The 15,989-nt window shown below is 39.1% G+C and overlaps 1 protein-coding gene across 5 annotated transcripts in view; it reads left to right on the plus strand.

Moving 5' to 3' along the window:
- Positions 1-393: 393 nt before the first annotated feature.
- CRLS1 (cardiolipin synthase 1) overlaps positions 394-15,989 on the plus strand; it is a 28,799-nt gene continuing 13,203 nt past the window's right edge. For 3 of the 5 annotated variants that reach the window (XM_039224277.1, XM_039224286.1, XM_039224295.1), the window contains exons 1-3: positions 394-739; positions 4,024-4,161; positions 9,379-9,508. In XM_039224277.1, the coding sequence (XP_039080208.1) occupies positions 434-739; positions 4,024-4,161; positions 9,379-9,508 (574 nt within the window). In that variant the 5' untranslated portion in view covers positions 394-433. Of the gene's footprint in view, positions 740-1,457; positions 1,601-4,023; positions 4,162-9,378; positions 9,509-15,989 lie in introns of those variants that run through there. The other 2 variants (XM_039224303.1, XM_039224310.1) reach the window with 1 other exon arrangement.

Genomic DNA, 15,989 nt, shown 5'->3' on the forward strand with positions numbered 1-15,989 from the left:
TCCGAGAGTTTCAAGCCCGGGCACACGATGGCTCCTGTGCCCTCCGGCCACAGCGGCCTCACGGTCACGCCGCCCAGCTCGTTCCTGTCTCCCCACCCCACGGACCTCAGCTCCCGACCTCGGGCTGAGAGTCGCCAGCACCGCCCACTGGCTGCTCCCCGAAAGCCCACAGCCCCTAACCGCACTCGCCTCCCGCTGCCGCCGGGGGCGCTGGGAAGCCCAGCGGCGACGGTGTCGCAAAAGCGTCGCGAAGGCGTCCGTCCTTGGCGGCTCCTGGCCACCTGTATAAGCGGAGCGTGCTGGGATTTGAAAACTGCCATGGAGGCAGCTGAGCTTCTCCGGCATTACGGGAACTCCATGGAGAGGCGGCTTGCCAGTGCCCCAGGCTGCTGAGTTCTCGCCGCCTGTGTCCCCACGGCGCAGCCGAAGGGTCATGCTGGCTTCGCGCGTGGCACGCGGCTCGTGGGGGGCCCTTCGCAGCGTCGCATGGGCGCCGGGGGCGCGGCCGGGCAAGGGGCGCGTCCGCGGGTCCCTGCTGCGCTCCGTGCCCGGCTGCCTAGGCTGCCTGGTAGAGCGCTGGTGGCTGCGCCCGGCCGCGCTCGGCCTGCGGTTGCCTGGGACCGGCCCGCGGGGCCACTGCTCGGGCGCAGGGAAAGCGGCCCCCGGGCCCGCGGCCGGAGGGGGCGCCGCCGCCGAGGCCCGGGCCGGCCGGTGGGGCCCGGCGAGCGCCGCCAGCCTGGTACGTACCGAGGAGGAGGCGGAGGGGCAGCCCTGGGTCGGGGTCGCCGGCCCTCACGGGGCTCGGACCTGGTCTCCAATAACGTGCTCTGGCCGGCCCAAGTCGGACGTTTCGGTTCCACAACCTGTAAACCGTTCCCTGAAGAGAAGTTATGGGCAGGTCATTCAGTCGACAGGAATTTCAGGGGTGCCAGACGAGTCCACCCTCAGCCTCGGCGGTCAAGTTAGAATCCCCCGTCCCTGCTCGCCTTCCTGTCCGCACCTTTAGCGGGACCGGCCTCTGGATATTGCATTGGTAAAAATAGCCGTCACTTGTCTTATTAAGTCTATTTTTAATTCTCCGAAGCTATTCCCTAATGTTTAAGGCAAGTCAGTAGAAATCTTTGGCAAAGTATGCCAGCCTGTAGCTTGTGCCTGTTTGGTTCACTATCATTTGACCTTTGGTAGCCTTACATATTATAAGATGAAGGATAATTAAGTTGTGATTAAAAGACCTTTTAATATGTAATTATAGAAAAAGATTAAAACTCTTCTTGAGGTAACGGAAGGAAATATTGGTCCACTTACCCGTTGAAATATTGCCCAAGCAGAAGACACCAGAGCATGAATATGGGAGAGCTTTTGATGTCATGTTAGCAAGACTCATGCAATTATTACATCTTCAATTGTTATGTCTTCAGTGGGGCCTGGCACTGCTTTCATCAGTTGTACAGCATGGGTTGAGGTGGCCACATCCTGGCAGGGGTCTCAACTCCACTAATAGCTAAAGCATGTCCGGGTTTGAATGCTGGATGCTTTGAGGTTGCCATATCGTGGGTGAAGTCCTTCCCGGATTGGCAGTAGTTGGTCGAGTATGCCACAGGTTATCTGGTTGGGTAATCTGAAATTAGCTCTCTTAATTTCAGTTTATAAGCTTTTACACATGTAATGATTAGAAATTAATGAGGTACTTTAAAATATTTTATGTGGAGCTAAAAAGAACTCTTCACTGTGCCAACACCTTTATGATTTGGTGATTAATTCTCCAAATGAAATGATCTGGCTATTTGCAGCTTTGTCTTTAATTTTGCCCTATGGATATTTCTGGTCATATATTCTGATATAATTTGGGACTCTGTTCTGACCTTTTGCTTTGTGATTCTTTTTCTCAGTCTTGAACTATATTGTTGTTTTTTTTCTACCTCTTAGTTGCTGTAACATTGGATCAGTATTTGACTGACTTTGTACCACATTATGGTAAACAGACTTATCTTTTTTCCTCTGGACTCTGAAACACTCTGGCCTTTGAACTTGAATTTGAAATATGTTACAGAAATGTTCCCATTTAATTACATAATGTGGTCCACCTTCAGTAAAAGGTCCTTGAGTAGTGGAAGTTTATACTGCTTCTTGTTCGGTAAATGTTTCCTAGAGAATTTGAAGTTTTTTGTAGCTTTCAACAGCAGTATTCTGTCATCTGACCCCAAAACAACCCCATATCTCTTCAAACTAAGGTGAACATGTCTTGCCAGTTTCTGTTTATAAATACAAATTTAGTATCTTTAGAGAACTGTCTTTTCTTACATGACAGTTCATGGAATTTTAAAATATTTCTTTAGAAATGGAAACTGTAGGGGCACCTTGGTGGCTCAGTCGGTGAAAGTCCAACTTCAGCTTCAGGTCATGATCTTGTGGTTTCATGAGGTCATGCCCTGCATCCCTCTCTGTGCTGACAGCTCAGAGCTTGGAGCCTGCTTTGGATTTTGTGTCTCCCCCTCTCACTGCCCCTCCCCCGCTTGTGCTTTCTCTTTCTCTCTCAAAATAAATAAACATTAAAAAAAAAAAAGAAAGAAATGGAAACTGTCACATTTAAAAAAATCAAAATTAAGGTTCAGGTTATTTGGTTGATGATTAAGAGTAGGGTTAGCCTTGTGAGTTGATGGTCCCATGGGGTCCATAGAATTGGCAGCCTTCACCAATGGAGAAAAAAATCCAGGCTTTAGGGAGACATTTTCTTGGTATTATTTCTGTATCCTGTTGGGCAGATTATCTTAGCTTCTCTAAGCTGACGCTTTTTAAAGTTGAAATATCCGTATGAAACATTTTGTTTGGCAAGGAAGGAATGTTCTTCAGAGGAGCTGCCAAGGAGCCCTTTTGTTAGTGCCTACTGCAAACACCTTGCCTTTAAGTGAAGTTTCAAGGAATCATACAACCTTCAGATTCTAGTTGGGAATCTTAACATTTCATTTTCATGATTGTTTTGAACAGATTTGCAGAATTTTTCTGTATTTCCTAAGGATCTCAGTTGCTATTCCTAGCTCCATTTTCTTCCAGTAATTATCCATTAAAGGATGAGATTATGGAATTAAATTTTTTTTCCTTTTCATTCTCATGTCCATATGCTATGGCAGTTAGCCTTCTTTTGATGGGTATTTGCAGAGTGAGGGAGGTTATTTGTGATAAACATTTTAAGCCAAAATGTCTGGGGTTGATCATTTGGCGCTTTTTTCCCTGACACGCTATTTAGACTGTCTATTTGAAGTATAAGATCTTCTTGAAGTTACAATAAAAAACCTTTTTTTTTTTAACATTTGTTTATTATTTAAAAAAATTTTTTTAATGTTTTATTTATTTCTTAGAGAGAGAGCATGAGCAGTGGAGGGTCAGAGAGAGAGGGAGACACAGAATCTGAAACAGGCTCCAGGCTCTGAGCCCGATGTGGGGCTACAACCCACAAACCGCGAGATCATGACCTGAGCCGAAGTCGCACACTCAACCGACCGAGCCACCCAGGCGTCCCTAACGTTTATTTTTGAGAGAGAGAGAAAGAGTGGAGAGAGAGAGAGCAGGGGAGGGTCAGAGAGAGAGGGAGACACAGAATACAAAGCAGGTTCCAGGCTCTGAAGTCAGATGCTTAACCGACTGAGCCATCCAGGCGCTGCTTGAAGTTACAATTTTAAAAGTAGAGTGTTGTAAGGTTTGAATTCTAATCATGAAGTCCTGACCTATATGGTAGATAATACATTCTTGTTCTTTTTCTCTCTTTAGGAAGTATGTTTATATATACACTCTATATATGGCAGACACTTTAGTCTGTGGGTACCTGACATATCTTCATCTTCTCGGACAGTTGTAGAGCTATGGTCTGTAAACAACAGATTGGATTTTAAAACTCAAAAGTACTAAATTTAAAGTTTATGTAGCTTCTGACTCCTAAGTTGATGTATGTATATTTTTCCAGTATACTTGATTGAAAAGTATGTATTCACAGCATTTAATTTAAATTTTGTTGTCTTTACTTTTCAGTATGAAAACCCATGGACAATCCCAAATATGTTGTCAATGACGAGAATTGGCTTGGCCCCAGTTTTGGGCTATTTGATTATTGAAGAGGATTTTAATATTGCACTAGGAGTTTTTGCTTTAGCTGGGCTAACTGATTTGGTAAGTTGTAAATGCACTTCTTCTGTTCTGTTCCCCTTTCAAATCCCAGGGTCTCTGCTACATTGAAATATCACAGCCTTAGTCTGCTTTTTCCTGGAATGAAATCATCAAGATGAATTTTACCTAGTACTTGGCATAAGGACTTGCCTTTAGCATCTGTGTGGAACTCTTATTTTTTAAGTGATACAAGGAAGGAAGTGAAAGTTGTTGGGAGGTTTAGGAGGGGGTACTTTTTACTCTTGGTTTTTAACTTCTTTGTAAAAAAAAAAAAACCCAACCCTTAGAAATTCCCAAGGAACCAAGTATTTGCTTTAAGGATAGATATAAAGGAAAGAAGTTATGAGACTATTTTTCTATGTATTGTGATATCTGATCTGCAACAACAGTTAGTTTTACTGGTGGAGAGGGAGACAGTGGGTCAGTTGTTGTGGACAGGGAGCTTGTAGAGGTCAGAGCTCTACTCAGGTTTGTGCTGGGGGCAAGCTATAGGCACCCACACAAAGGTGGTTTCTGATCCCTGCTCTGCTCCCCTCTGAGCACCCAGCAGAAGATCCTGCCTTGGGCTACCCATTAGGTATCCCTCCTTCTTCCACTCCCCTAGTAGATGGACAGATGAAAAAACAGCTCCTTGACACACTGTTTCAGCTTTGGGGGAGGGAAGGATTCATTAGGGTTATTTCAAATTAGAACTTGGCAAACATTTTAGAAGAGAGGGCAACATATGTATAAAATAATTGGCTTTTGTGGACTGACCAGCCAGCTGCATGTATGACATTACTTGTATTTGTCACCCACCTTGTTGCATAACGGATTTGAAATGGCTTTTAAAACTACATGTCCTACAAAAATGCAGTTGAAGGAAGTGGTGAAAAGATGGAGGGAAAATTTAAAATCAGGGCAGAGTCAGCCTGTAGAAATAGATATAGTATATTCTTGTACAAGGCTGGTCTGAGATCCATGTGAGCGCCTAGACAGTCAATAATGATTTGGTGCTTCTTCAAACTGATTTATATTTGAAAAGCATTCGTTAATACTTATTTAGTGAGAATGAAGAGAAACTAATTTTCTATAACAGTTATATAGTATCTCCAATGTCAGCTATTTGAGGTTCAAGAAACAAAATCCTGCCCATTGGCATTGCTGAGCAATATAGAATTAAGTGAAGATTTTACAGGGTAAACAAAGGAGAATATATGCATTGTTATACAGCATTTCCAAATATGCATCAAAAATTCTCTCAAAATGGTTCCTACTTCTCTTTTTCCAGAGTTTGGCTCCCCCTTTTCACAATCTTTTTTTAAATTTTTATTTATTTTATTTTTTTGGTCTCTGCTTTTATCACTTAAGCCTGAGGCCTATACTCAGACACACTGTCAAAGGCCATTATGTTGGTAATGGAGTTGTATTTTTTTTAATGTAACAGACAAGATCTTTTTTAGTACTAGATTTGCTTTTTTTTGCTTGTACCTTTAAAAAAAATTTTTTTTTAAATGTTTGCTTATTTTTGAGAGAGAGAGACAGACAGTGCAAGTGGGGAAAGGCAGAGAGAGAGGGAGACACAGAATTTGAAGCAGGCTCCAGTCTCTGAGCTAGCTGTCAACGCAGAGCCTGACACGGGGCTCGAACTCAAGAACTGTGAGATCATGACCTAAGCCAAAGTTGGACGCCTAACTGACTGCGCCACCCAGACACCCCTCCTTGTACCTTTTTTTAGCTGCCACATGTGCTTGCAATATTCACTGAACTCAGGCCTCATTAAATACATAGGACAGTGTATGTGAAAACCTGAGTTATCTGGCACTGTACTTCACATTTACTCCGTGGAGATTTTGATGCCTTTAGACTGGCCACTGGGCAGATAGCTGGAGTCATGCAGGGTTTAAGCAGGGGATGCCAAAGCCTGATTGATGTTGTATATGGAAAATAGGTTGTAGGAAGGCAAGAGTGGAAGCAGAGAGGCTGGTTAGGAGACTTAGAGTTACCTAGGGGAGCAGCAGTGGTAGTGGCTTGGACTGGGATGGGAGTTTGGAGCAAAGTCAGTGGGTTTGAGATATGTTTTGAAGATAGAATTGATATGTCTCTCGATGGATTGCATATGTGCAGTGAGAGAAATATGTGTGATAGGCTGTTACTCTTTTGTTTCGTTTTGTTTTCAACAACTGGTGCATGAAGGTAACAATTTTTGTGATGGGAAACACTCAGGGTAGGACAGGGTAGTAAAATACTAAGAATGCCTGTTGAATATCTATGCCTGTTGACATAGAGGTATCAGTTGGGTAGTTGAATATAGTAGTTTGGAGTTGGAAGAAGTCATGGTTGGAGGTAAATTTGAGACTTATCAGCATATGGATGGTCAAGTCTGGGTAAAGTTAAATGACTGAGTTAAAGAAGAGATGGGATCAGAGAAATGAGCAGTGAGTAGAGTAATAAAAATGGAACCAGGAAAGAACGCTGAGAAAGAACAGCTTGTAAGCAGGGAAGAAAATTACGCCCTCAAATGTCCCAGAAATTAAGTGAAGAAAGTACTTCCATTGTGTTGAGGTTAAGTACGCTAAAAATGTAGAATACATTGATAACCTTTCTGAGCACCATCTCCGGAGGAGTTGGGACAGTCAGAGTTGTTTGGCAACGCATGTGAGGTTTAATGACAGTAGACATTGCTTTGAGGAAGTTTTGCTTTCTTTGTAGGGGTACTGGAAAGTGTAGGGTCAAGGAAAGGTAGTTTTTTTTTTTTAACGTTTATTTTATTTTTGAGACAGAGAGAGACAGAGTATGAGTGGGGGAGGGTCAGAGAGAGAGGGAGACACAGAATCTGAAACAGGCTCCAGGCTCTGAGCTGTCCGCACAGAGCCTGATGCGGGGCTCGGTCCCACGGACGGCCAGATCATGACCTGAGCTGAAGTTGGCCGCTTAACCGACTGAGCCGCCCAGGTGCCCCAAGGAAAGGTAGTTTTTAAAGCTATGTAAATACTGGGGAAATTTTTGTTGTTAATTAACTGGTTAATTAAATGACCAGTTAAAAAGGAGTTTGATGATGAAGGAAAGATGGAAGAGAAGAGGAGCAAATCACAGAAGGTGAGAGGGCCTGGGATCACAAATCAGGAAAGGCAGAGAGAATGTGAATGGATGCAGGTAGGTGGTGGATTTGCGGGAGGGAATATACGGGAGTGTTAACAACCTGTTTCTGTTTTTCATGGAAAGTATAGAAATGATCATAAGTTAGAGTGAAGGAGGACTAGGCTTGAGGTGAGAATAACAGTATGAAGAGAGAAGGTAAATGCAGGTATGGGATTGCCAGACAATACTGAGTGCCCATGGGAGATTTGTGGTCTTGAATTCGAAGTGAGACCAGTTAGCCCATTTACGTATTGTTGAGCAATGGTCAGCTGCTTAGGTGTAGGCCTGGAGTAAATGGATAGTTGTGTGGCAGCAGGGTGGAGGGACAGTGAAGTTTGCAGAGGTGGTGATATTGGTGACCTTGGAATCTAATGTGAGTGGAAGAAATGGGAGGACCAGAAGGAATGCTGGTGAAAGGATGGGGGATTAAGTTTCTCAAGATCAGAAACTGAACTGAAACTTGAATCTTCCAAGGCCCCAGTGCCCAGTTCTAGGTATTTTCTGTTAAGTCGTCGTTACTTGTAGTATACTTATGAAAACAAATAGGTTCTTTTGGTTGCTGTAGTATTAGCTAGTAACTGCTTTTTAAAAAAATTTTTTTAAATGTTTTATTTATTTCTGAGAGAAAGAGAGACAGCATGAGCAGGGGTGGGTCAGAGTGGGAGATACAGAATCTAAAACAGGCTCCAGGCTCTGAGCTAGCTGTCAGCACAGAGCTCAACCTGGGGCTCAAACCCACAAACCATGAGATCATGACCTGAGTGGAAGTTGGCAGCTTAATGACTGAGCCACCCAGGCGCCCCTTGCTTTTTTTTTTTTTTTTGAGGATTTACTGAGTACTAAACAAGTATTAATCCCCATTATATGCTGAACACAACCAACCCTTTGAGGTAGATTTTGCAGATAAGGAAAGGGAAGCTTATACCAAATAACTTCCCAAGGTCACATAGTTAGTAAATGGCTGAGCCAGGACTGAACCAGTTATGTTCTGCTGCCACGGAGCAAGTTCTTAACCATCATCCAGTACTTCTGCTGTCTCTAACTCACTGGAATACTTGAGATATAGATAACTTACTTATCCTTTAAAATGTACCATGTTAAAATATGTCTAAATTAATTTGATCTTTTTCCTTGGACATAGGACTAGAAAATCCAAACATTTGTTGAAGCTTAAAGTAAAATAAAATGAGCAAAAGCCAAGTAGTGACTTGGAAAGCCAGAAAATAACCTCCTTTATTTCATGGAAATAGATGATACTTGGTTTCAATTCATTTTGTGGCCCCAGGGTGATCAGATCTTTCCATTTCTCAAGTAAAGCTAGAGATCTGAATTTTTGTGATAAAAGTTTTGAATATTTAAATGTTGGCAACTAATTTACATTTTTAAAAGTGCTGGGCAGGTTAAACAAAAGTCTGCATGCAGGCCCCATATGGCGCATTGGTAATCTTGTACTACCTCTGCTTTAAAATGCAATTTGCCTTCAGGAATAGCTAATAAATAATTTGCATGTCAAAATTTTTAAGGCTAGGTACAGAGGATTGATTTTTTTATTCATAGTCAAACCTGGAATTAAGAGTTGCACAAAACAAAAAAAGAAAAATGGTAACAGTGAAAACTTAAGAGTGTTGGATCATATCATAGAAAAATTGGTAGGAGTTACAAGAGTCTTGCACTTGAGAGTAATCCTTGGAAGCAAAAGTAGCTATTTTGGCTGTAGTGAAATAGCCCCAGGCTCAAGGGGGAGGGCTCCCTAGTCCATGTTCTGTCAGCGGTGCTTTCTATGAGTTTTAGGTTCTTTACATCTCTAAATTTCTGTCTGAATTCAACCTGTGAAGAAAAGGGCCTTATGAAAATATAAGAAATACCTGAAGGCCTTGAGAAAGAAAAGTACTGTAGAAAAGTGAAGTTATTTTCAGACCAGTAGGTAATTTGAAAGCTAAATATATACTAGTAAGAGAAAGAATGAGAAGGTTTGGGGGTAAGAAACAGAAGAGGTTTTATTAACATTTTATGAAAATACAGTTGTTATTCTGATATTAACTTTCAAGGTATCTGCTCTGTATGGATCATGACATTTATTAAAAAAACTTCTATTTTCAGTTGGATGGATTTATTGCTCGAAACTGGGCCAATCAAAAATCAGCTTTGGGAAGTGCTCTTGATCCACTTGCTGATAAAATACTTATCAGTATCTTATATGTTAGCTTGACCTATGCAGATCTTATTCCAGGTAAGAACGCCATCATGCGTACTTTTAAATAGCATAGGGAAGATTGACATTAGTCAGTTTAGGATTTCTCTTCATTGAGAGACAAATAATTTTTGTTCCAAAAGTATATTTTTCAACTTTAAACTGTTTCCCTAATTTTAAACTATTGAATTGTTTTGCTTATCAGGCTGTTATTTTAATTTAGCATTTATGTCCATGTTATATTAGTAGAATCTGTTGTTTTCTTAGATTGTTGAAAGTTAAAGTTAAGCAAATGTTATTTTGCAGTGCCAATTCGTATTAGTCTAGAACTTTTTGAAATAGTATTTTATACTCTTATTGCCTAGCTTTTTGAAAGCAATTTAAAGTTTTCTTAAGTCTATTATATATTAAATGTGATTTAATCATAAAAATGAGAGCTTTGAAATCCTGAGGATGTCTATAAAATTTCACATTAGTATTACTTAGACATTATTAGGCAGCTTTAAATCATACGTAGTTTGTTCATATCTGAATACTCATTCTAACAACATTTTATGATCTTTTGCTTTGTATTTTGCATGTGCTTTTCTGGTCGTTCATTTTCTGCTTAAGCTATATTTCTTAGTTTTTCTCTCTTGGTTTAGGTGAAACTGTTACCTTCCAAGTGTTAGAAATAAAATCTGAGAATATAGAAAAAGCTGCCACGTGGTCCTTCGATAGCATGCTATTATTGACATTTGATAGGAAGAAGTATAATGGCGTTTGAGTCTAGTATAGTCTCCTCAATCTAGAGGCTTTCACTTTTAGGCTTTTAAATTCCCCTAACAAATTAAAAATAGACTGGATTAATGTTTATATGTTTCTTTGAAAGTCAGAATTTTGGTATGCATATGGTTGGGGGTGTTGAAGGGGTTGGGGTACTCTCATTCTAATACAATATGGCAGGAGGAAAGGAACCTAAGGAGCATTCTGTTGACACTATTCAAAATCCAAATGATCCTGTGTGTGCATGTGTGCGGGTGTGCATACTTTCATGCCTCTGATTTTTTAGAGTTATTTTGTATTTTGTTGTATTATTTTACAGAGGTTGACTGGATATTTCCCTTTTGAACACAGAATTTATATCTAGGATTTAGTAATTATAGATAATGTTGCTGTGACCTGTACCTAATAATTGGTGTAGGTTGCTTTGCAAGCTGAGAATTCTTCTATTATTCTGGGAATTTCTGTTGTCTCTCTTCTGTGTGGGTCTGTTTTTCCAAGCTCCCATGGCTTCCTTGTAGAGAACTTCCTTTTGGTGGAGTGCAACCTCCAGTTGTTTCTTGTCAAGGATGCAGTGTGGCAGACAGAATTTCAGAGCTCCACAGTGTCTTTATTCTACAGATTTCTAGGTTGTCTTTATTCTACCCTCCACACTTGATTGAGATTTGAATGGGGCATAATTTTCAATTACAGATTATTTTCACTCAATTTGGAAGACCCTGTTCTGTAGACTACCAGATTCCATTTGCCATTGAGATGTCTTATGCCATTCTGAAACCTTTTCCTTTATATGTGATTATGTTTTGTATTGGAAAGTTTTAGGAATTTTTTTTTTGTTGTTTACATTTTTTCTAGTTGATATTTTAGAAAAAAATTCTCTCCTAAAAATTTTCGGGGCACCTGGGTGGCTCAGTCCATTAAGCACCCAACGTTGGCTCAGGACATTATCTCCCGGTTTGTGAGTTTGAGCCCTGTGTCGGGCTCTGTGCTGACAGCTCAGAGCCTGGAGCCTGCTTCAAATTCTGTGTCTTCCTCTCTCTCTACCCCTACCCCACTCATGTCATGTCTCTCTCTGTCTCTCAAAAATAAATAAAAAACATGAAAAAAAATTGTAATTAATTTTCTAGCTATTTCTGTGATTACCTAATTACCCATAACTTTTTATTGAAAAGTCTGTACTTTCCATATGGACTCACTGTGCTGTCCATATATACATGGGTCCATTTCTGGGTTGTTTGGTTATTCCTCACTCATTTGTCTATTTTTGCACCAGTACCATTCTTATTATTGCTTTGCTAAATAATAGAGCAAGCCTTCCACCTTTGATATTCTTACCCCTTTCCATTTTGTGGGTAAATTTTATTTCTTTAATATATATTTTTATTATTTTTATATTATTTATTTTTATGTTTATTTATTTTTGAGAGAGAGAAACAGAGCATGAATAGGGGAGGGGCAGAGAGAGAGAGACAGAGAGAGAGGGTGACGGTGACACAGAATCTGAAGCAGGCTCCAGGCTCCGAGCTGTCAGCACAGAGCCTGATGCAGGGGTCGAACTCACAAACTTAGAGATCATGACCTGAGCTGAAGTCGATTAACTGACTGAGCCACCCAGGCGTCCTTAATATATAATTTTAAAGTTTATATAAGCAATGTCTTCACCCAGCATGGGGCTTGAGCTCATGACCCTGAGATCAAGAGCCTCATGCTCCGTCAACTGAGCCAGCCAGGTGCTCCTGGTGTGTAAATTTTGTAATCAGCTTTTCAAATTCCCCAGAAAAGCCTGTTGGAATTTTAATTGGGATTACTTTGAGTTTATAGATCTATTTGAAAGAATTGATATCTTTACAATATTGATCTTCCAGTTCACAATCATGATGTATCTTCTCTACTTAGGTCTTCATAATGTCAGAATGTTAGTTTTCTTCAGAGAAGTAATAAACAATTTTTTATTAAATTTATTCCAATTTGCTTGGTAATTTTGATGGTTTTCTAAATGGTAGCTTTTTCCATTTCATTTTCTCTTTTTAATTTTTATTTTTGAGAGAGAGATCGAGCAGGGAGGGGCAGAGAGAGAGGGAGGCCCCGAATCTGAAGTAGGCTCCAGGTTCTGAGCTGTCAGCACAGAGCCCAGTGTGGGGCTCGAACCCACAAAACGTAAGATCATAACCTGAGCTGAAGTCTGATGCTTAACCTATTGAGCCCCCCAGGTGCCCTTCAGCATTTTTCTAATAAATAGGATGTTTCCTGTAGGGTTATGTAGATAGATCGATCTCCTTTTTTCAGGTTATGGAAGTTTACTTCTGTTGGGAGTTTGAGAGGAGTTTTTATTATATTTCGGTATTGAGTTTTATAAAATTCTTTTTCTTCATGTATTATGAGAGTTGTGTTTTGTGTTTTTTTTTTGCTTTTAATCTGTTAATATGTGATGAATTACATTATTGATTTTCTAATGTCAAACCAGCCTGAAATTCCTGGTATAAATCTAACTTGGTCATGATATAATATGAAAATATTGCTAAATTTGGTTTCTAATATTTTGTTGAAAATTTCATGTCCATATTCATGAGATTGACTTGGAATTTTTTCCTCTGAATATCCTTGTTAGGTTTTAGTATCAAATTTATATTCACCTCATAATAAGAGTTAGTCTACTTTTTTTCCCCCCATCTTGGGAGATGTTTGTATGAGATTACAATATTCCTTCTTTAAATGTTTGGTAGAACTTATTGAAGCATTGAGGACTGGAGTTTTCTTTAGGAAAGAGTTTTCAAATAGGTGATTCATTTTTTTTTGTTATAGGATGATTCAGATTTTCTGGTTCATCTTTTGTCTGTTGGGTAAGTTATAGTGTTTTTCTAAGAACTTGTCCATTACAGCTCCATTTATAAAGATTTACCATTAACTGTTCATATAGCATCCATAGTAACTTTGATGTCTCTAGGATATGTAGTGATTATCCCCTTTTCATTCTGATTATTAGTTATTTGTCTCTTCTTTCTTTTTCCCCCTTGAATCATTTTTTTTTTTTTAATTTTTTTTTTAATGTTTTTTATTTATTTCTAGGAGAGAGAGAGACAGCGTGAGCAGGGGAGGGTCAGAGAGAGAGGGAGTCACAGACTGAAACAGGCTCCAGGCTCTGAGCTGGCAGTCAGCACAGAGCCCGACGCGGGGCTCGAACCCACAAACCGCGAGATCATGACCTAAGCGAAAGTCGGACGCTTAACCGACTAAGCCACCTAGGCGCCCCTCCCCCTTGAATCATTTTAACAGAGGTGTGTCAGTTTTATGAATCTTTTCAAAGAACCAATTTGGGTTTTGTCTGATATGCTTACTCCTTCATTAAATCTTTTTTTTTTTTTAATGTTTATTTATTTTGAGAGAGCACAAGTGAGGGAGGGGCAGAGGGAGAGGTAGAGAGAGAATCCCAAGTAGACGTAGAGCCCAACGCCAGGCTTGATCCCACAAAATTTGAGATCATGACCTGAGCTGAAGTCAAGGGTTGGTCACTTAACTGACTGAGCCACCCAGGCGCCCCTAAATCTTGCTCTTTTATTTCTTTCTCCAGGTTTCTTTTGCTGTTCTTCTCTAAATTCTTTAGATCAGTTCTGTTTTGTAGAAGTATAATGGGAGCCATATATGAAATTTGAAATTTTCTGTAACTATATTAAAAATAAAAGGGGATAGGTAAAAATAACTTTAATAACGTTTAACCCACTAAATCAAAAATATTGTCATTTCAATGTGTAAGCAATAAAAAATTAGTGAGTTTTTTTTCATACTATGCTTTTAAAAGCCAGCATGTAGTTTTCATTTACAGCACCTCTCATTCAGACTGGCCACATTTCAGGTGCTTGTGACTACTGTATTGAACAGCACAGCTGTAGATGAATATTTAGCTCGTGCCTTTTCAGCTTTTCTGAATTTCACATTTAAGGCTGGCTATACATTTTGTCTTAAGTATCCTTTTGACTGCATTGCGTATGTTGATAATGAGTATTTTTGCCATTATGGAGTTCAGAATACTCTATTTCCATAATTTTTTTCTTTGACTTCCAGGGCTATTAGAAATGTATTTCATAATGTGTGGGTTTTTCTAGTATCTTTTTGTTATTAATTTCAAGAATAATTATATCCTTTTTAGCCCTTTAGCCCAGTATCCAGTCAAATTTTATAAAAATTTTGTGTGCTTCAAATGAATGTGTATTCTGCAGGTAGTTGGTTGTGATGTTCTGTATACATCCAGTTGGTCAGATTTTGAATACTGATGTTTAAATCTGTACTTACTTCTTTTTTTCTGTTTGATCTGCAAAATTGTCAATTACTGAGAGAGTAGGTTAGTTTCCTACTTTGTGTCAAGTTTTCCATGATTTTTCTTTGTAGTTCTGATTTTTGCTTTGTGTCTTTTGAAGTCCTACTGTTAAGTGCATATAAATTAGATTTTTATGTCTTCTTGGTAAATTGAATGTTTTATTATGAAGTGACCATCCATATCTTTATTAATGATTATTGCCTTAAAGTTTGTTTTGTTGAATATTACTATACTTGCATTCAACTGGAACATTTAATCTATTAACATTAATTGTGATTACTAATATTTGTGTAGTAGTCGTTATTTTGTGTGTTCTGTTTGGCTCATGTGTACTTTTCTACATTTGTGTATATTTTTTGTCATTATACTTGTTTTCCCTGTGTGCCAGTTTGAAAGTGTTACACTGTGATTCCATTGAGTTATTCTCAAAGTTATATCATTCATCCTTATCAAAGTTCAGTGTTAACAAATATGCACTCTGGGCACTGGAGGAGCTTGAAAATGCTTTACCTCCATTTATTCCTTTTTCAGCTTAGATTATTGTTGCCCTACTTTAGCTTTATATACTTCTTAAACCCATATGATATTCTTCATACAGTATTCTTTTAGATGTATCTTCATACTTACTTTTTCTGGCTTATATTGTTTGGTGTATCTCAGACCTTCCATCTGGGATCATTTTCCTTTTGTCTAAAGTATATCTCAACTGGTGGTACATTCTTTGTTTCTCTGATACATTCTTTGTTTCTCTGAAAATATTTTTATTTTGCCTTTGTTCTTTGTATGTATAAGAGCATTTAAGTTCTACTTGCCTAGCAGATTTCTGTTAATGTAATACAGTGTAATCAGCTCTAGTCACATTTTCTACATTATATCCTTGGACCTTATTTATCATAAAACTGGAAGTTTGCAGCCTTTTATCAGTCTCTCCCTATTTCTCCCCTCCTCCAGCCTCTGGCAACTACTTTTTTACTTGCTATTTCTATGAGTTCAAATTTTATTTTATTTTATTTTTTAATAAATGATACTGGACAGTATTTGTCTTTCTCTGATTTTGCCTTTGTTCTTAAAGGATATTTTTATTGAGTATAGAAGTCTAGGTTGAAAAAAGAAAAAGTCTAGGTTGGTAGTTATTTCAGTGTATTTAACATATTGTTCAATTATCTTTTTATTTTCATTATTGGTATATAAGAAATCAACTGCTAATCCATTTCTTTTTTGAAGTTAACTTTTTTACTCCTCCAGTTTTTAAGATTTTTCTCTTTGCCTTTGGGGTTTTCCACAGTAATATATCTGGTTATAAATGTCTTTTTTATTTACCTTGCTTGGGATTTGTTGGGCTTTTTATGATGTCTTTAATCAGTTTGAGTTAAAGCAGTTCTTACTAAGAAACTTAGAATGGGGAAATTTGTCTCCTCTTCCCACTCCCTTTGTGACTTTGTCTTT

This window comes from Hyaena hyaena, unplaced genomic scaffold (genome assembly GCF_003009895.1).
Source record: "Hyaena hyaena isolate Hyena2069 unplaced genomic scaffold, ASM300989v1 scaffold_16, whole genome shotgun sequence".
NCBI classification, from domain to species: domain Eukaryota; kingdom Metazoa; phylum Chordata; class Mammalia; order Carnivora; family Hyaenidae; genus Hyaena; species Hyaena hyaena.